Source organism: Staurois parvus, unplaced genomic scaffold (genome assembly GCF_062004578.1).
Source record: "Staurois parvus isolate SC_StPar_1 unplaced genomic scaffold, SC_StPar_1.0 ptg000372l, whole genome shotgun sequence".
In the NCBI taxonomy this organism is placed as follows: domain Eukaryota; kingdom Metazoa; phylum Chordata; class Amphibia; order Anura; family Ranidae; genus Staurois; species Staurois parvus.
In genome coordinates, this window is record NW_028318168.1 from 2,527,931 (window position 1) to 2,548,488 (window position 20,558).

General features: G+C 40.0%; 1 protein-coding gene across 2 annotated transcripts in view; it reads right to left on the reverse strand.

Annotated features, from left to right (window-relative positions):
- The window catches only part of TBC1D32 (TBC1 domain family member 32), a 471,851-nt gene that overhangs the window by 426,233 nt on the left and 25,060 nt on the right, over positions 1-20,558 (reverse strand). For both annotated transcript variants that reach the window (XM_089685349.1, XM_089685348.1), the window contains exons 4-5: positions 2,372-2,549; positions 1,373-1,444 (exon numbers count right to left, since the gene is read on the reverse strand). In XM_089685349.1, the coding sequence (XP_089541475.1) occupies positions 1,373-1,444; positions 2,372-2,549 (250 nt within the window). The remainder of the gene's footprint in view (positions 1-1,372; positions 1,445-2,371; positions 2,550-20,558) is intronic.

The window sequence follows — 20,558 nt, forward strand, 5'->3', positions numbered from 1 at the left end:
AAAAATGTATTTAAGAGAAGAAATCAGTCAGGATCCCCCCAACTCCCTTGCCCTTGCAGGTGGGGAGTGGGTGTCCATCCCATGTCTGGATCAGCCTGAGTACAGGGGGGGGGAGGGGAACGTTCTCATGCCAAGCTGCTTCAGGCATGGCCTTCACTGCAGTAAATAGAGAGCCCAACAGTGCCCTGTCACATTAAGCCCAACACCCAGGGACCTCAAGTGACCGATACAGGCTAAGTGAAAACCTAGGAGCAAAACACAAGTGAAAGTAGGTAGGTACAGCAAGCTCCAGCTTACCTGTTTCCTGCTGGTGCCAAGAGTGCCTGTATCTGCCTGAGCTGTAGTCTGCATTGATGAATCCAAAATGCAGTATTAGCTACTCCACCTTTAGCGTCCTGAAAGCCTCTGCTGGAGGAAACCACCATTAAGGCATCAGCCAGCCCTTCCTCTTCGCCAAAAATGAGGCTTGGAATTGGAGCCTCCGGTGCCTGGAAAGGACTTCAACTCACCCAGGATTAATGCCCCTGCATCATCTGGTCAAGCAGGAACACAGCCAGGCCATAAACCAATGCAGATCCAGCATGCATCCCCACCAAAGTGTCCTATAGTGCAGACAGTGCATGAACCCAGAAACCCGGACTGGGAACCCACGCTGCCCATGCTGGTCCCTGTCAATGCGGTGTGTCCCTTCCAGACATGGCCTTCTCCAGGCACGGAAAGAGAAAAGGGGAACAAGCTACCTCCTTCCCATACTGAGGAGAGGTCCTAGAGGGCCATCTTGCAGAAAATCCTACTAGCTACTTCCAGTGGCGCAAGGTAGGTAAAGTAGTGGTTGGAAGAAAAGGATAGCCAGAGAAACACTGGCCTCCCTCACCCAGGTTGTAAGTGATGCATCTCCTCTGTCCAGAGGAAACACAAAACTGACCAGTTCAACAGAGGGACTTCCTTTTAAAGTGTATTTGATGTTGCATTTCCTATTCCTGTTGGAAGAGGAGTCTATCTCATGGGGTGTCCTGGAAGATAATTTTGGGAAATTTGTGTCTGTAAAATCATTTTATTGCAGTTAAATTCAATTTATGTTGTATTATAGTCATTTCTTTTTGGGAAGGTCTGAAGAAAGGTTTACTGCAGTTTATTATTCAGTTTAGATCAAAGTTACTCAAATGCATGTAGAAGAATATTGCCCCTCTACGATCATGAAATACATGCTATATACAGACCACTGAAAAATCCCACATGAGGTATTCTGGCTCCTTAAAGCTGGCAACACAGAACCAGCCAATCATTGTTTCTGTCTGAAAATGCTTCCTGAATAATGGCAGCGGCCAAGTGACACCCACTTTTAAACAGCAAGTTATTATATTATACATACCTCCTCAGGCTGACTTGGATCTAACTGTTCAGCAATAAGCTGCAGTTGTTCCTGGTTCATAAATGTATAACTCTGCAACAATAAATAAATAAAAACATTAATTCAATGTATTCTCACCAGGATTTATTTTGGTATGAATTGCACCACATCCCCAAACACCAGCATAAAAACAAAAACCCCAAAAAATGCTTTTAGAGCTGGTTCACATGTATGTGGATTGGATGCGGTTTGAACCACATCAAATCCACATGACGTGAAACAACATTGCATCCTATAGTGTCTGTTCACATATGTCTGGTGCACTGGCAGTGTGGATTCAGTGCGAATTGAAAAAGAGTCCTGTCCGATTTCTGAGCAGTGCAGTCCGGTTCTGATGTGGATTACAGGCTCATTGACTTCTATGGGAACCACTTCTGAATTGCACGTCATGAGTTTGTGGTTGCACATGTCATGATTTCTAGATGGTTTTCTCTCTCTTGATCCTGATATAAACCTGACCCAATCCTGATCCACACCCGACTTGTACTGTTAAACACTTACTGTGCCAATTAGCTGTGAAAACAGAGCTTCATTTCACACCGCACATATGTGAATCTGCACTTAACAATGCTACAGTGTCAGAAATAGAATCACAACTACAGAATTTTGAATACAAAATTGCATATCGTGTAAATAATATTTAAATCATCTTAAAAAGCCATCAATCCAAAGGTATATCCAAAATTACCCTAGACGGAGCAGGGATCTCACAATGTATATTTCACCTCTATCAGACCAGAAAAAGATGTCTATAAATCATACTAATAATACCCCAAGCTCTCTAGAGCATAGAGAAAATCTGCCTAATCTACCTAGAGATGATGAAATGAGGTCCAGTACAGCTCTTGCAAGAGCCCGTAGGCAGGACAAACAGAGAACCTGGAGCTGAAAAAATATGCTCCCTTAAATATGTATTTGAAACTACATTGTAATGCAGGTAGCAATGTAATACACACATACCTGATTGAAAGATGAATCACTGTCGGAACAATTATCAGTGTATCTACAGCTGGACTGTTCATGTAGTGCCTTTTTCTGCATTTCTCGATTTTTGGCTTGGTCCTCTTCAAATTTATTGAGTAATGTCTCTACAACAGCCATCATAACATTTTTAAGTGAAAGCATCATCTCTGTGTATCTGAAAAAAAAATCGTATTGCATACTTGTTATATAACATATATAATATTGCAATAATACTCTATTTTATTGGTAACCTGACATCAATAGATTTCTTTATTTTTCCTGCTGACCACTGTTGAGTTCCATCATAAATGATAATCTGTATCACTGTACTTTGCTGCAGAGAAGATATTCTCAAAAGACATACATATCAGACATCATTTTTATACCAGTCAGTTCTAATGAAGTCTACGGGGACATGGATACAAACCTAAGATACTGTACATAGTGCAGGTCAATACCCAGCTAGACAAAAAGCATACTGACAACTGTGTTACTTGGGACCTACTGTATACCTGATTTTTTTCACATCTTAAGGTGAAAAAGGTGAAACTGTATCATAACAGAGGTCTGTGACATAATATTTTTCTTAATTTGCTAATTTGATGGTCAGAAGAGCCATGTGATTTGTAATAGATAGGTTACATTGAATGTAAGATGAAGGCATACTGTAGGTTATGTGGTCATAAAAATCTCTTAAGTAATGGAATGTTGTGCTGTATTAGTTGGGTTAAATTGCCATTTGGTAAAAGCAAGAAAGAAAAATGATGAATAATGGGCACACAGAGGAACTCATATGTTCCTGCCAGAAGGTAAATGGGTTTCTTTCAGTAGCCAGTATGCCCTTCACCCCACTATGTAGGGGAAATAGATAGAGCTAAATGATATGAAACTGTTGGATTTACAATATGTCAAACAGGATACCAAAAGTTAATTACTTGGGAATGTACAGTATATGGGAACGGCCATTGTGTCAATGACATAGGTTTGAAATTCTTTTCAGATAATCAAGAATTGATTGACAGGTAAATTGAACATCCTTCTTGAACCTCAGCTTCAGGCAAACTTCCATAGACTAGTGTGGAAATGCAAAACTTGCTTAAAATGAACAAAAGCCTGTTGACACAAGCCCTAAGAATAATTTTTACAAATGGCCCACATTTATTCTGTTAAATAAAATTCTCACTTAGTTAGTATACAGTGTTCTGAGTATACTAGTTGTTTATCTGCCATGCTAATTCAAAGGCTTCAAGTGATTGTAAAGGAAACATTTTGTAATTTTTAAAATAAACATGTCATGCTTACTTGCTCTGTGCAATGCAAACTTCCTCTTTTGGAGTCCCCCACTGCACCCTACCCCCTTTGCACTCATGTGGGCTCAATCCCGAGCCGGGCTCTGTGTGTCCACTGATACACAGAGCGCAGCTCAGCAACTCCACCGGTTCCCTCCTCACAGGCTGTGACTGACAGCAGCAGGAGCCAATGGCATCATAAGGGAAATGCATGAAATAAAATTTCAGGTCTATACAGTGAGATTGTTTCTTTACAATAGGATATGGCTTCCAGAGAACAGCACAAGCATGAAAAAAGTGTTGTAATAAACTCCATTACCACTGGAACTGTTGCAAATCCCTTTCAATAAAACACAGGTGTCAAACTGGTGGCCCTCCAGCTGTTGCCAAACTACAAGTCCCAAGAGGCACTGCAAGATTGACAGTTACAAGCATGACTCCCAAAGGCAGAGGCATGACGGGACTTGTAGTTTCGCAACAGCTGGAGGGCCGCCAGTTTGACACCCCTGACCTAAAATATAAAAAAAGTAGAATTTGTGTAACAAAAAACACTTTACTGGCAAAGGCCTTTGGTGTAATCTGTCAGATATAGACTGGCATGCCTGGCCCTGACAGCCATTTGCACAAAGAAAAAAAAAATTCTATTTTAACTTCAGTTGAATTTTTTTGGCACAGGTTCCTTTAAACAGCTCTAAAAGCCTCATACTGGAAAAATTGTACAAATAGTTTCATAAAATATACAGTATAAAAAAGTAGAATGTGTGGTGCCTTTCAGACATTTAAAATGACATGCTTAAAGGGTAACTCCACTTTGTGAAAAAAAATGTAGCAACTAAAACAAAAGATTAATATGAGACATACAATTGGTACACAAGATATCTTGTAATTTAATGTCATTAAAAATTACCTTTCCATTTTAATCTTCTGCCACTGTAATTTTCTGTAAAATGCACTGCAATCTGGCAACGTGGAGGCTTTCTGTACTCAGTTGGTATACAGAAGGCCTCCAAAAAAAATGTCCTGCGCGTGTGAAGAACTCTGTACGAACATACAATTTAGGCATCCTCTGCCATAAAAAATGTCATTTTTGGTGAGATACTCCCAGAGGCTCCATGCACACTGGGCATTTTAATAACGCTATGTAAAGTTACTTTAAAAATGTGAGTTTTTGAGTGTTTTTTAGCGCTTTTGTATTAGCTGTTAGTGGCACTTTGCCACGTTTGTTCGTGTTTTTTCGCGTTTGCATTTTTAGAATTGTTTTTGGGCAAAAAATATTTTTTTTACTCAAAAAAAGGTCCAAAAACGCTGGTTTGCTGCATTTTACCACGTTTTGCAACGTTAGAGTGTTTTCTACAGCTAAAAAACTCCTTTAGAATCCCACTAGTCCTGGGATTTTTTCAAAGCGAAAAAACGTACCTGCCAACAAAAATGTTGATTACAGTCTGTGTGCATGGACACGTAGGATAACATGCTGGGGGGGTTTACTGGCTGTAGAAAAAAACATCAAAAGCCAAAAACAGCCGCTGTAAAAACGTCCAGTGTGCATGAGGACTAATGGCTAATTACTTCTAAAGGGATGCAGACACTGCAACTTTTCTCATCAGAACACTGAAAGTGCCCCGGGTGATATTAATAAAGCAAACCTTCCCATTAGAAACAGTCTGAACGGAACATGGTAAAAAAAAAAAAGAGCTATTCAATCAGTGCAGAAACAGGTAGGAATGCAGCAAATGTTTGTTAAAATCCCTACAATGTACAGTGAGCACCCAGAAGGGTTTTTTTTTCTTTCACAACAAAAATGGAGTTACTCTTTAATCCTGGCATCTCTTTTGTAATTTTAGTTGAATATTTAATTTAAACAGTCATAAAACATTGCACAAATAGTTTCAGTCCCCTGATTCATAACACACATGAACTCATCTTGGTATCTTGCACACAGCAGAGAACTGTATAGATAACCTATTTCCAATAAACCAATACACATTTTTTTTTCACTAACCATTAATACAGGACACCATTGTGGTGTCATTTTCAGACAGCACACATATATGCCACTAGATGAAGAGAATGGAGACAACATTGTAGCAGCCCCTGGTTCTCACTGCTTCTTGGTGGCTAAGTAGCAGTTTAATTTTATTCACCTGTCACTGTGCTGCACAGTCAATTCCACGAGAAGCACTTCAGCTCTGTTAGTTCCTGCAAGAACCCTGGCACAAATGAGTTTGCTACTGATTTTCTTCTACTCTGGTGAATACTGCCCAGGCTAGAAAAACTTCACTGAAGAAATAGCACTTGAATTGTATATCTTTATGTCATTATCTTCCTGCAAATATGTTTTTTTCACCAATTGATATAATTGAACCTACAACTAACAAATAACTGCTTATTTTCTTGCATTTTTCAGTGAAGGGAATGTGGCCATAAAGTTTCAATGCCAAAGTCAGCTACATGTTCATGATGTTACAGTACTTCTCATCAAGGCGACTTTATGATGTCTGGCTGCTGTAATAATGTGGTCAAAGATCAGCAGCTGTCAGAGAACTCTGGTTAACTTTCATATATTCTCTTAGGTTTTACTGAATAATGCAGTCATGGGATTCAAATACTTTTTCCACTCTGTTATTAGCTTTTATGGAAGATGACGGATATGATTGCATTAATTGCCTGATTGTTTGCTCTTTGACTCTGCTCTCAAACAGGCTGGAAAAGAAGGTACAAGCACTCATCATGTAGTAAAATGTTAATTTACAAACCTAGGGTCATATTATCTAGAATAAATGCAAACACCTTATTTATCCCTTAGTTATTTTGACCATAAGAACCCAGAGATGCAAAAACAATATTTAACATAAAACTAAAACATAAATTGCAATTAGTGCTTGCTTCAATGTATTTGCTTGCATGAAGGGATTGTCAATTGCATTAAATTATGTACATAATCTGAGTTTAGATGCTGGAGAAGGATTTTATTTGTGTCATAGACACCCCATAGAACTAGCAGATTGATTTTGGAAGGTAATATCACTAGAATTCCAAATGACGAAGTTGCAACTGTCAAATTTTGGTTACACTGTCAGAAGAGAGATCACTGGAGAAGGAAATAATGTTTGGGAAGATCGAAAGAACCAGGTGAAGAGGGAGACTGACTACTAGGTGGTTGTACATATTAACAACTACAGCTGTGGGGATGACACTGGAGGATCTTATCTGACTAGCACAAAGCCGACTTCTTTTTAGAGCTCTTGTTCTTCAAGTTGCTGGGACTCAGACTTGAGTTGATGGCACTTAATAATATCATTAAGACATAGATAAATATAGTATATTACAGAACTACGATTGTCTCTTTATCTGGCTCTACTACCTGCAACAATTTGCAATACTATCAAAGGAATTCATAAAGGGTGTCACAGACACCCTTTAGAATTCTTTTGCTGAGCAGCATCAAAAGTGTTGGTGCTTGCAACAAATTCATGTACCTGTCAGAGTATCATGGTCAGGCTGAGAGACCCATAGCTATAGCAATAGAGGGACTCCCACCAACCAGCAGGATAGGTATACAAGCAGGTCAACTTGGAAGATGATGCGGGCTCACCCAAGGTGCAGAGTCGAAGTACTAACCGGTATTCACCAGAGATTCTGATGGGGTGGAGGTTTTGCTGTGTATAAGTACCAGGTCACGGTGCTCAGGTTCACCCCACCAGGAAGTGAGTAAACTGGGGTCCAGTAGCAGATATATCAGGTAGGCATAGAGCAGAAACGTAGTCGAGGAACAAGCCAAAGGTCATTAACGAGTGGTTGAAGGTTTTAGATCAAACAGAAGCGTAGTCGAAGAACAAGCCAAAGGTCGGTAACAATGTGTTGCAGGTTGGGATCTAGCAGAAGTGTAGTCCAGGAACAAGCCAAAGGTCGGTAACAATGTGTTGCAGGTTGGGATCTAGCAGAAGTGTAGTCCAGGAACAAGCCAAAGGTCAGTAACAAACGGTAGCAAAGATATGGACAGCAGCAGGGGAGACAAGAGCAAGATATTGGCTGGAGAGAGCACAATAATCTGGCAAACAGGAAGTGCAAATGCATGGCTTAAACGGGAAGATAAGGCAGGATCATTCAAGGAATTGTCCAGAGAGCAGTCCAGCATTCCAGGTGGCTCAGCAAGAAAAGACATCACTGGACACAGGAGAGGTTGCAGGTTCAGACCCAGACCCTGACATAGAGCCAGGCACATGAATATGGCTGTGTCTGCAAAGTCAGAGTGTCAACACTGGATTTACAAACAAACAAGTTGATGCCAAACTCCAGCTCACTCTTTTAACCACTTCCAGACCGGACACTTTTACCCCCTTCCTGACCAGGGCAATTTTCAGCTTTTAGCGCTATCACACTTTGAATGACAATTGCGCGGTCATGCAACACTGTACCCAAATGAATTTTTTACAATTTTTTTTAGATAGATAAAGCTTTATTTTGGTGGTATTTATTCACCACTGGGATTTGTATTTTTTTTTGCTATGTAAATGAAATGTCCAAAAATTTTTAAAAAAAGTGTTTTTTTAATAAAATTTTGCAAATAAATAATATTTCATCATAAATCTTAGCCAAAATTTATTCCGTTATCTTTTTAGTAAAAAAAAAAAAAAATCCAAATTAGTTTATAAGCAAAAATTATAATTTTTAAACATTTTTTTTTACATTTTTATTTTATTTTTTTATATTATTATTTTTTATTTTTATTTTTTTTACATACTGTCACCCTAGCAGTACAGTGTCACCATGGTGACACTGTACTACTTGTGAGGGGTGATAAAGATTTTTTTTTTTTTTTTTTACACTGATTGCTTTTACACCCATATAGGATGTAAAAGCAATCATTTCTCTTTCTCTCTGTGTGCATTCCTGCATTCATTGAGAAATACAGAGTGAGCTGTGATTGGTCACAGCTTGTCACATGGTACAAGGCTTTTGTGAATAGCCTTGTACCATGTGACCTCTGTGATCATTCACAGATTTCACACATAGTAAGCAATGATGTCAGAAGTGACATCTTGCTTACTACTTTGCATGTGATCACTGATTGGCCAATCAGTGATCACATGATCGGGACCTCGTACAGAGGTCCCGTCCGACGATCGGTGTTTCACTGTGTCCGGAGGATACAGCGGGCATCGGATCGCGGTGCTGCGCGCTCCCAGGGAGCGCGCACAAGCAGGGTGCGGGGAGGCCGTTTATAGATGGCCACCCGACCCTGCAGTGCCACCGTCCGGCCGTTTATATACAACGGCCGGTCGGGAAGTGGTTAAAGTAGTTTAATCAGATTATTTTTCCTTTTGGGACAAAGGTTTTACATAAAATAAATATAAGCTGAACTTATAAGCAGCACTCCTGTCTGTGGTAATCGGTTTGTCCAAACCCTCTAACTGCTATATCTGCAGAACAGTGTGTTCTGTTGAATAACAACAGACTTACTGGCCAGATCACCAGATGAAAATAAAGGTAAGAAAGAAAAAAGAAAACTAATACAGCCACCATATCTAAGACTTGGTTGCAATATAATAAAAGTTTGCTTTCGGGTTTAAAGTGTTACTAAACCCAGGACCCTGCATTCACTATATCTGATCTCCCCCAGTACACAGAACATGGAAGTGCAATTAATTTAGTAAATATAAACTGCTAAATACCTTTTCCCTTCAGCAGTTAGAGCAGTCTTGTGACTTCTATCAGTGTTCATCAGAGCACTGGTTAAAGCTTGTAGGAGGAGTTTTCTTTCTGCTCTAGGAGGATACAGAACCTCTGGCCTCTGTCTGGACAGGGCTGATTGACCCTGTGCTGGTTACATGCATTCTCCCTGGAAAAAAAAAAACCTCTCTCTCTGTACACATCAAAATGAGCATGAGCAGAGTATTTCCACAGAATATGTCTTATCAGGAGATAAGAGGGGGGCACTGGAAGAAGGGGAGGATCAGAGAAGACAGGATCAAACGGCATTTTTACACAATGCAGAGGACTAACCCCTTAGGTTCCACAGCGAGTATAACAAGCATGCTTTACTGCATATGCTGACTTATTTTACTGTTGTGAGTTTAGTAACACTGTAATGATACTTTAATTTGTGTCCTTTATAGCTGTATCCTGTATGTTCACCTTTAAGTATTTTTTTCATTATCAGATTAACTTTACAGGTAAAATAATATACCTCTCATGTGTAAACAAAACTGTTAAGGCAGGAAGATTTCTTGAACAAATCAATGAGCGGAAAAAGAACAGCTCTTCTAATTTTAAAGTAAGGCCAATAATTTAGAATTGGTTACACTAAAAAAGTGATACCATTTGCAGAATATTAACAACACCAAGCCAGGAGAGTGAAATCCAAAGCAAGCTTCATTAGTTTCTCAGAACGACTCGTTAGCACTTCTAAAAATCTCAAGGTAATAAATTATTACTGGAACCAATTCAGCTAGATGCCTTCTGTTTATTAAAGATGAAAAGCCTCAAGGTCTCACACTAGTTAGGTTTCAATCTCTTGCGATTTCTCCGTTTTTTTAATCTAGAAATATCTGCAGCCAAAAAAGAAAAGTATTACAATGACAGTGAAATGCCTAAATATAACTATTTGCATGCTATTTGAAGTGCACTTTCTAAAGCACACAGCATATGTTTTGTGAAATCACTCAACCTGCTGTGTTCCTTTTCCAGTTTCCTCTGTCTCTTCTACTAATTGGATGTTTACATTCATTGCAGACAGGTGTTTAAAATTTAACTAAACCATTCTGCAAAACTGTAAAAAATAGCAAGCCGACTGTCTTGTAGAAGGTAGCGTACAAATAGCCGTATATTGTTGTGTAAAAAGTGACTTCTAGTTATCAGGGGAGCTCCCACTTCTAGCACCCATTCCCAATCGCTTTTCACAATGATCACATATTGTTACATTTAAAGTACAGGTATACTGTAGGTGAACCCCCACCTTGTAAAACAACCCATTCAGTTTAAAATGAAAGGCAAAACATTTGTATATATATATATATATATATATATATATATATCACATTATAAATAATCTATTTTCAGGAAAATGAAAGGCAAAACATTTGTGTATATATATATATATATATATATATATATACACAGTGGGGATCGAAAGTTTGGGCACCCCGGCTAAAAATTTGTATTAATGTGCATAAAGAAGCCAAGGAAAGATGGAAAAATCTCCAAAAGGCATCAAATTACAGGTTAGACATTCTTATAATATGTCAACAAAAGTTAGATTTTATTTCCATCATTTACACTTTCAAAATAACAGAAAACAAAAAAATGGCATCTGCAAAAGTTTGGGCACCTGCAGAATTTATAGCATGCACTGCCCCTTTGCAAAGCTGAGACCTGCCAGTGTCATGGATTGTTCTCAATCATCGTCTGGAAAGACCAGGTGATGTCAGTCTCAAAGGTTTTAAATGCCCAGACTCATCTGACCTTACCCCAACAATCAGCACCATGGGTTCTTCTAAGCAGTTGTCTAGAAAACTGAAACTGAAAATAGTTGACGCTCACAAAGCTGGAGAAGGCTATAAGAAGATAGCAAAGCGTTTTCAGATGTCAATATCCTCTGTTCGGAATGTAATTAAGAAATGGCAGTCATCAGGAACAGTGGAAGTTAAAGCAAGATCTGGAAGACCAAGAAAAATATCAGACAGAACAGCTCGCAGGATTGTGAGAAAAACAATTCAAAACCCACGTTTGACTGCACGATCCCTCCAGAAAGATCTGGCAGACACTGGAGTTGTGGTACACTATTCCACTATAAAGAGATACTTGTACAAATATGGTCTTCATGGAAGAGTCATCAGAAGAAAACCTCTTCTACGTCCTCACCACAAAAATCATTGTTTGAACTTTGCAAATGAACATATAGACAAGCCTGATGCATTTTGGGAACAAGTTCTGTGGACCGATGAGGTTAAAATTGAACTTTTTAGTCGGAATGTGCAAAGGTACGTTTGGAGAAGAAAGGGCACAGAATTTAATGAAAAGAACCTCTGTCCAACTGTTAAGCATGGGGTTGGATCAATCATGCTTTGGGGTTGTGTTGGAGCCAGTGGCACAGGGAACATCTCACGAGTAGAAGGAAAAATGGATTCAATAAAATTTCAGCAAATTTTGGATGGTAACTTGATGCCATCTGTGAAAAACTGAAGTTAAAGAGAGGATAGCTTCTACAAATGGATAATGATCCTAAACACACCTCGAAATCCATGGGGGATTACATCAAGAGGCGTAAACTGAAGGTTTTGCCATGGCCTTCACAATCTCCTGACCTCAACATAATTGAAAATCTATGGATAGACCTTAAAAGAGCAATGCGTGACAGACAGCCCAGAAATCTCAAAGAACTGGAAGACTTTTGTAAGGAAGAATGGGCAAAGATACCTCAAACAAGAATTGAAAGACTCTTGGCTGGCTACAAAAAGCGTTTACAAGCTGTGATACTTGCCAAAGGGGGCAGTACAAGATATTAACTCTGCAGGGTGCCCAAACTTTTGCAGACATCATTTTTTTGTTTTCGGTTATTTTGAAAGTGTAAATGATGGAAATAAAATCTAACTTTTGTTGACATATTATAAGAATGTCTAATCTGTAATTTGATGCCTTTTGGAGATTTTTCCATCTTTCCTTGGCTTCTTTATGCACATTAATACAAATTTTTAGCTGGGGTGCTCAAACTTTCGATCCCCACTGTATATATATATATATCACATTATAAATACTCTATTTTCACCTTTTATATAAGCGATCACATACCCTTTGTTCTCAGCCGCCCAAGGAGCTCTGAGAGATTGGGGAGGAGAAACAGCAGGACACTGATCTTCCCAGTGAATGGCTGTCCAGGGGGCATGTCAGTAGAAGTCTGATCATTGGAAGAGAGCAGGCTGAGTTTTCAGCACAGTTCTCAACTGCCCATGCTGTGCTCTCAAGCCTAGTGTAGTCAGTTTTTAATAGGAAAGCAGCGGGACTGGCAGGATCACCTGGGATTTCATACAAAGGGAGCAATATAATACAAAGAGAATGGGATACATGGTACAGCAGGCATATATCAGGAATCTGAAATGTTAGGTGCATATACTCTTTAACACCTTTCCACCCGGCCTATAGCAGATTGATGGCTGGGCAGGACACTCGCCGTTGTGACTAGGCGTCATATGACATCCTGTCAAAAAGGGTTGATCACGCGGCAGCGGCGCGATCTGTCACTGGCTTTGTCCACGGGACACAGCCGATGACATATCACATACTGGCCCGTTGCCAGTGTCATTTGACCAATCACAGCAGATCACATGTCAATTGTATACAATGGATGGCTTCATGTCATGCCATCCATTGTATACAATTATGTTGTTAGCTGTGACTGGTCTAGGCAGTCACATGATACAGACAGGACCAATCAGAGCCCATCTGTATCATGTGATCAGCTTTGCTCAATCACAGCTAATCACAACAAAATACTGAATGAATCAGTTTAATTCAGTAACAATGATTGCAAATATCAATGAAATACATTGGTATTAGCAATCATAATGTGTTTAAAAAAAATAAAATCCTGATCACTTGCCCAGAATAGTTCAATGTTTCTATGGTAACATTGTATTGTTTTGGTCACAGTGTGCTGACAAATAAAATAGTAAAAAAAGAAAAAATGTAAAAAAAAAAATAATAATAATTTGAATTTGTATTTTTTTTTCAAATGTTTCTATTATTTTCACCAAAGAAATGTAGCAGAATACATTTTGACCTAAATTTATGAAGAAATGTTTTTTAATTGCAAATTTTATAACAGAAACGAAGAAAAGTGCGTTTGTTTTCAAAAGTTTCAGGTGTTTTTCAGGTGTTTTTGTTTTATTTAGTAAAAAATAAAAAACTCAGTGGTGATTAAAGAACACCAAAAGAAAGCTCTATTTGTGTGAAAAAAATTATAAAAATTTCATGTGTTGCATGACCACGTAATTGTCATTTAAAGTGCAACAGCACTGAAAGCTGAAAATTGGCCCCGGGCAGGAAGGGGGTATAAGTGCCTGGTATTGAAGTGGTTAAAGGCTAAGTTCACCTTTTGAAAATAAATAAATAAGTACACATTTTTTGCAGCTAAAAAAAAAAGTGCATTTATTATTTTTCTTCTAAGGCGCCTGCAGATTATTGCAACCACAACCAGTAGATTGATGGTGCATTGTCAGGCTCCTGCAGACTCTCCAGATAGTTGTCTGCCCATACTTCAGATACGGGCAGGCAGTTACTTGAGAGCAGAAAGATCAATGAACTTGCAGAGTGCTCACCAGCATCCTCAGTCATTGAGAACTACAAGCCATCAGCTGCAATGGCTGACAGTGCTTGTAGTCGATTCATTCACAATAAACTGTGAATGAATTACGCGGCTGTGTGGGTGGAGCCACGTGTGGCCGTGCTGTTTTCAAACTGTGACAGCGGATGAAGGAAGCGGATCCCCCACCTGCTGTCACAGGGAGGGGGGATCGAGGGAAGAGGGTGCAGATGTCGTAACATATTCTTTAAAGCCTAAGTCCCCATTCAAACCTGAGCGACTGCAAGTGCGGCAAAGTTAAACATGAAGATTCCCATTATATTTATTGGTGCTCATGTACACCTGAGTGTCCTGCTGTCGCTTGTCACCCAACAAAATATGAGCTTTTTCAGGAAGAATCACCCCATAGACTTCGATTGGAGAAACTGAAAACCTGCAGCATATTTTAACACATGCATTTGTTCACCTAACAATTGGTCTCCTCTTTCTAGCAACCTCAAACAAAATGGGAGTATTCGGGAGTGTCCATGCAGGGTATAGACTTTCACCCACCTAGTGAGAACCCACAAGAACCTCTACAACCCCACTATTGTCCATTACAAGAACCATGGCAGGTATACGGAGCATTGGTCACATGAAAAAAATCAGAAAGGCTAGATGTAACGAAGTCTATCAATAGATTGACTTCAGTACAACCAGCCTGCCCATAGACAGGGGTGTATTTACCACAAGGCAAACAGGCATTTGCCTAGGGTGGCATTTTTTTAGGGGGGCAGCACTGCTCCCCAGAAGAAGGGATATAAGCGGCATGGGGACCAGTTGAGATCCCAGAGAGGCTGTGGGCTGCTTGATGGTGTATGCAGAGCCCAGCTGTTATTCCTGGGGATGGCCAGACTTGCCGGGGGGGAGTTGTTAGTGGAAGGCTCTCTCGGGTGGGGCGTCCAATTTTTGTGTTGCCTAGGGCAGCACAAAACCTAAATACACCACTGCCCATAGATAGATCGAATCTCAACAGGTCCCTGCTGAACCGGCCAAGATTCAATCCATCTATGGTCGGCGTAAGTCTTTTTAACCTTCTTCTCTCATAACATAAGCTTGTAAGCCATAATCTATTATCACTTGAGCTAACTGAATTTTACAATATTGTGAACCTATTTCTAATTAAGGAGGCAGAATTTTAAACACATTAAAAAAAGACTAAGTGCAACCTATTGTATTTTTTCTAGCTGCATCACCTTATCAGATGATAAAACACACTCTTTCATACTCATTCCTTTCCCTTACTACATTGACATCTTTTTTCCAGAAAGGTTCCAAGGTCTATATAAGTGCCTCTTATGTATATGATTTATCATCTCAAACCATGAAGGCTAATGCAGGCCACACAATTACGCATAGCTTATTCACTTGAAAAATTCCAATCATGTTGGCGAACATTCTCAGTCTGTGATGCCACACACATGTCATGTTTGGATTACAACCAGAAAGGCGATTGAAAATATATCAGCTTTTACTTTATTAACATGTTCACTAAGGTGACCTTTATATGTTGTATAAAGACGGAACCCAAAAATATCAATTACATTATACTGTACACTGCCTAATTATTTTGTTTTCATCACATTTTATTCAAAATATACTAAATACCTATATTTGCTTAGATTTTTTTTTTACCATAAATCTTTTATTTTGAAAAATGAAAAAGATACAATAATAATAGGGTACAAGAATCATAGCTTCCAACATTGTATGCTTTGATTTTTACAGCTACTGATCAAAATGATCTCACTGAATCATATATGGACACCTTCAACGCATTTCAGTAAATTATTCAGATGTAAACAGATACTGGTGGGTTGAATGCAGAAGACACCATGTATGAAAATGTCATAATTAAGGACTGTTTGCATTAAGCCACAACAATCAATCAGACCTGAACCTGGGAATAACAGGCTGAACATAACTGGCCGCTCTGGAGCATTTTAAACAGCTCAATCCAGCTTAATGTCATTTATGACTATCCAACAGCTATAGTTAGCAGCATGATAAGGCACAGAAATATTCTGTATCCAATTAACAACTCTACATCTACATTAAAGCAACACTAAACTCTGGTTTAAAAAAATACTTTTGAAGTATTTCTTTTTAAGGAACAAAAATACCCCCTATTACTCTCAGCCTCCTCCAAATCTGCAAAAAGTCTGTGATCTGACTTCCTGTTAGAGGGTGGCTTTGTGCGTTCTCCATAGTCCCACTCATGGCGCCCCCGGGCAATAGGGGATCATGGGGCCCCTGTGTCCTTGCCCAAACTCAAAAAAGCCTATGGAAAAGGTACCAGGGGCATCTCATGGGGCCCCCTACTGACCCCGGGCCCTTGGGCGGTGCCCGAGTTTCCAAATAGTCAGTCTGCCCCTGGTCCCACTTTATATAGGAATGTAGTTACCCTTTCTTGCTCTTTCATGAGACGGACTATAGGATTTGCTGTGTGCATACAGCAGTGCATATGACCATAACTAATGTGCACTGTTTATTCCAAACAAACAGAAGGAGAACTTCGGGAGCTCATGGAGGATATTATAAGGCCCCTTCAACACGGGAAATATGTCCACTGATCCCCACTGAGCAGGCAGATGGCTGGTCCGTGTCCACTCTGCCTATGCAGAGTGGACAATGACACCGCCCGCTCCCTTCTATTGGCGGTTGGATGTAAACGGATTGCCATCCAGTCTGCTAGATGGAAGGGGAATGGATCACCATCTGTTTTTAGTGGATCAGATTGGATGTTGGCGGGTTTAAACGGACACGTCCATTTACACCCACTGCTCCATAGAGGAGAATGGAGGGTCCGATTAGGTCTACCTAAAAAACTGACAGGTAGACCCAATCAGTCCATCCTTGTGAAAAGGGCCTAGGAAGGCCGAAAAACACTGTAATACACAATTCCATGAAAAATAGATTACAGGACCATTAAGTAGTGGATGTGTATGGATTATTTATAGAGAATAAGGATATCAGTTGATGTTACTTTAACAGGGATGTATTTTGACACCACTGAAAGTTAGGAGTTTATTACAGCAAAAATTACTACAAAACAATTAGTACATACAAACCTGGCTTAGACTAAACCGTAGTGTGGAGTACTATAGAAATTTGTTTAATAAAAAACACAACCAGATGCCTTCTTTTTCAGAGCAGCTCAACTAAACTCTGCGACTCAAAAATCATACATTTTATTGACCATACATTTGGTTTTTAAATTGCACAGGTGAATTTATATGGGCTGCTTTGAATAAGAAGGTATTTTGTGGTGCCTTTTGATAAAATAGGTTCTATAGTACTCCACACTAGGGTTGAGTCTAAACCAGGTTTTTATGTAATTGTTTTGTAGTCAAATTTAGTAACTCTTCTAGGTATACTGTTTAAAGTGATAATAAATGCAATATTTTTAAAAAATTAACAAGCATGTCATACTTATCTGCTCTGTGCAATGGTTTTGCACAAAGCAGCCCTGATTCTCCACTTCTTGGGTCCCTCACCAGAGTATTTGGCTTCTAGCCCCTAGAACAAGCAACCTGCCATGGGTGCACTCAAGCAGACTCATTCCTGAGCCACTGCTCTGTGTGTCCATTCACACACGGAGCCGTGGCTTGGCCCCAGCCCCCTCTCCTCATTGGCTCACTGGCTGTGATTGAAAATGAGGAGGGAGGGTCCCCAGAGAGCCTCGGTTCTTGTGCACATCACTGGATCGCAGTGGGGCTCAGGTAAGTATTAGGGGGGCTGCTGCACACAGAAGGTTTTTCACCTTCATGCATAGAATGTGGGCAAATGGCACTCCCCCACATTCCAGGAGTAGACTTCCCCTCTGGGTTATCACATCCAATCCAGGGCTATGGACCCTGCTCTGATCTTGATGACATCAGGACTCCAGACCGACCGCTGGAAAGTGGGGGGTCTAGAGGGGAAGATTGGGTAGATACATTTTTATTTCTTTTTTTTTTGTTCCCCTAGACCAAAAAAAGGTAGGTAAACCCTACTGCAAGGGTTCATTTTCTTTGCCTGGAGTTGGGCTAAAGTCACTGAACTCTCATTCTAAAAGTAACATAACATCTCAATCCAGTTCACAATATTATACTGCAGTTGTTGAATGTAATCAGCAAATTCATTTCATATACTATTTTTCTCAACTCACCAGGGAGGGTGGATCCATTACCACATGTACATTGGGACAATGGATAAAAGTAGCCACCCTCATAAAGAATGCAGAGGCAAAAAAGGTTGTAAATGTAGTTTTCATGATCTGCTGTCTGATGCTGCCTTTCGAAGGGACACAGAGTACTTCAAATGAACGTGCTGAATAAGACATATACTTTTTTAATTGGATTTAGTGACACCTTAACTGCTACAGAGAAAAATCAGGTTTCCTAGCCTTCCAGGCTGGGCTGTGTAAATCTCTGTACTGGATGATGGATAATGGAGAGAGAGACAAATCTTTTGTCAGCTAAAACAGCCCCATTGTATGTATTACATGTTTTTGCCTGGAGTACAGCTGTAATTAAATGGACTCATTGCTGCTTGCAACTCCCAGACCTTAACAGAACCCACAATAGGGGATTTCACTATAGGTCTACCTGCTAGTAAGATTTGGTATTATGCATGCATTCCTTCCCTGTAAATGTACATTGGAGTTCTTTTGCTTATTTTGTAAGAGGCTAGAAAAGGAGATGGGAAGCTTGCTGGGTTGGTGAAGTTTAAATAATTCCTCGTCTCCTCCGGCAATCCAAAAATGAAGGTTCAATGTCTTTTACCCAAAGTGCCCAATAGCTTGTGATGGTATAACAAAATAGTAAAATAAAATATAGGCTCTCTTGGGGTAAGGGATGACATACATATTCTAAATCAGGTGTGTCCAACACGCGGCCCAGAGCATGAACCCTGTGCAAGAAAGCCACAACAACTAGCTTGTATGGAGGATTGCAGGGGATGCCGTGTATATCTATTTGCATAGAGAATGCACACAGAGAATGCAGAAATGAATACAGCTAAATGGATGCCAGGGGGTGCAGTCTTTGCAAAACGGCTAAAGCAGGGATTCTACATAGCGCCAGGCAAGTAAATGCCACTTGGCTGTATGGGGGGGGGGGTGTTGAGGTACACGCATCAGTTGTTCCCCCCAAAGTCCACCGTGGACAACCTCCCCTCCACCTCTCCACACAGTTGCCAACCACCATTAAATTCAAGAACAGTTTGTAAAATGAATGATTTTTACATACATCTGTCCATGAATGTCTGTTACAGACATGCAGTCTGTGGATATTCACAGACAGATGTAAAAATTATGGATTTTACAAACTGTCTATGAATTTAGGGTAGGTTCACACTACTGTGGAGGGTTGTAGGTGCGAGAATCACAACCAAAACACGCTGCTCTTTACCGACACACAGGGCTGATAGTCATTCCTAATGGCACCCCTATGTATCTAATGCAAAGCATTTTCAAAAAGATAGAAAATTGCATGGTGGAAAAGCAACATGCGATTTCCCAGCTGCTACGGTTCAAAAATGGTGCAGGATATTTTTCCCTACATGAAACGCAGGCACAGCAGCCCATTCAAATGAACGGGCTGCCGTGCCTAAGCAATTGCAGCCCAAGAAAATTCCTCTTCTTCCAATGTGGCCCAGGAAGGTCAAAAGGTTGGACACCCCTGTTCTAAATACTGTGTAACAGGGCTGAAGAATTTGTTCTTGCTACATTTTAATGCAACAGGGGTGTCCATACTTTTGAAAAGGGAGGGCCACTTAAGTGATTTGGTAACCAGTCACAGGCCACAATGAAATGAAATATTTCAGAATTATACATTTTTTATTTTGAATAGAATAATTAACATTCGCCTCCCGTAGCCACTGAATGCCGGCAGAAGGAAGAATGGGTTTTGAATGTAGTAAAAATACATCTCAACGATGGGGTTTTACTGCCCCCCCAACCACAAATGTACTGTTCTGAACCCCCTATAAGGCTGCTTTCGCACTGATTGAGCACCCCTGTGATACAGGGTTTAAATAGTGGCAACAGTTTATGCAGAACTTTACAGAAGAGATGGAGACAGTACAAAACCAACACAGTCCGATAGAGAAAATGTTTTACAAATAAACTTCAGCTTCAAATGCTGAGCTTCAAAACACCATATTAGTTGCTGTTCTGCACTTTAAACCAAGTGAATGAAGCCTTTACATCCAAGGTTAAATTTACAGAGGTAAAGTAAACCCTAACAATAATCTTCTGTTATTTGCTTCCGTTTGGTCTGTTAAATACTATTGAACATGTTTTGTTATACCTGTTTGATTATTGCAAAAAAAACAAAACATTTGATTCTGGCAGACATGCAGTGTCCTCTGCCTATGCTACACCAGGGGCGGACTGACCATTTGAACATTCGGGCCCGGGGTCAGTAGGGGGCCCCATAAAATTCCCCTGGTACATTTTATAGGCTTTTTTGGGTGTGTTTTGAGTGTGGGCAAGGACACAGGGGCCCCATGATCCCCAATTGCCCGGGGGCCCCATGAGTTGTCAGTCCACCCCTGTGCTACACTAAAATCTCAA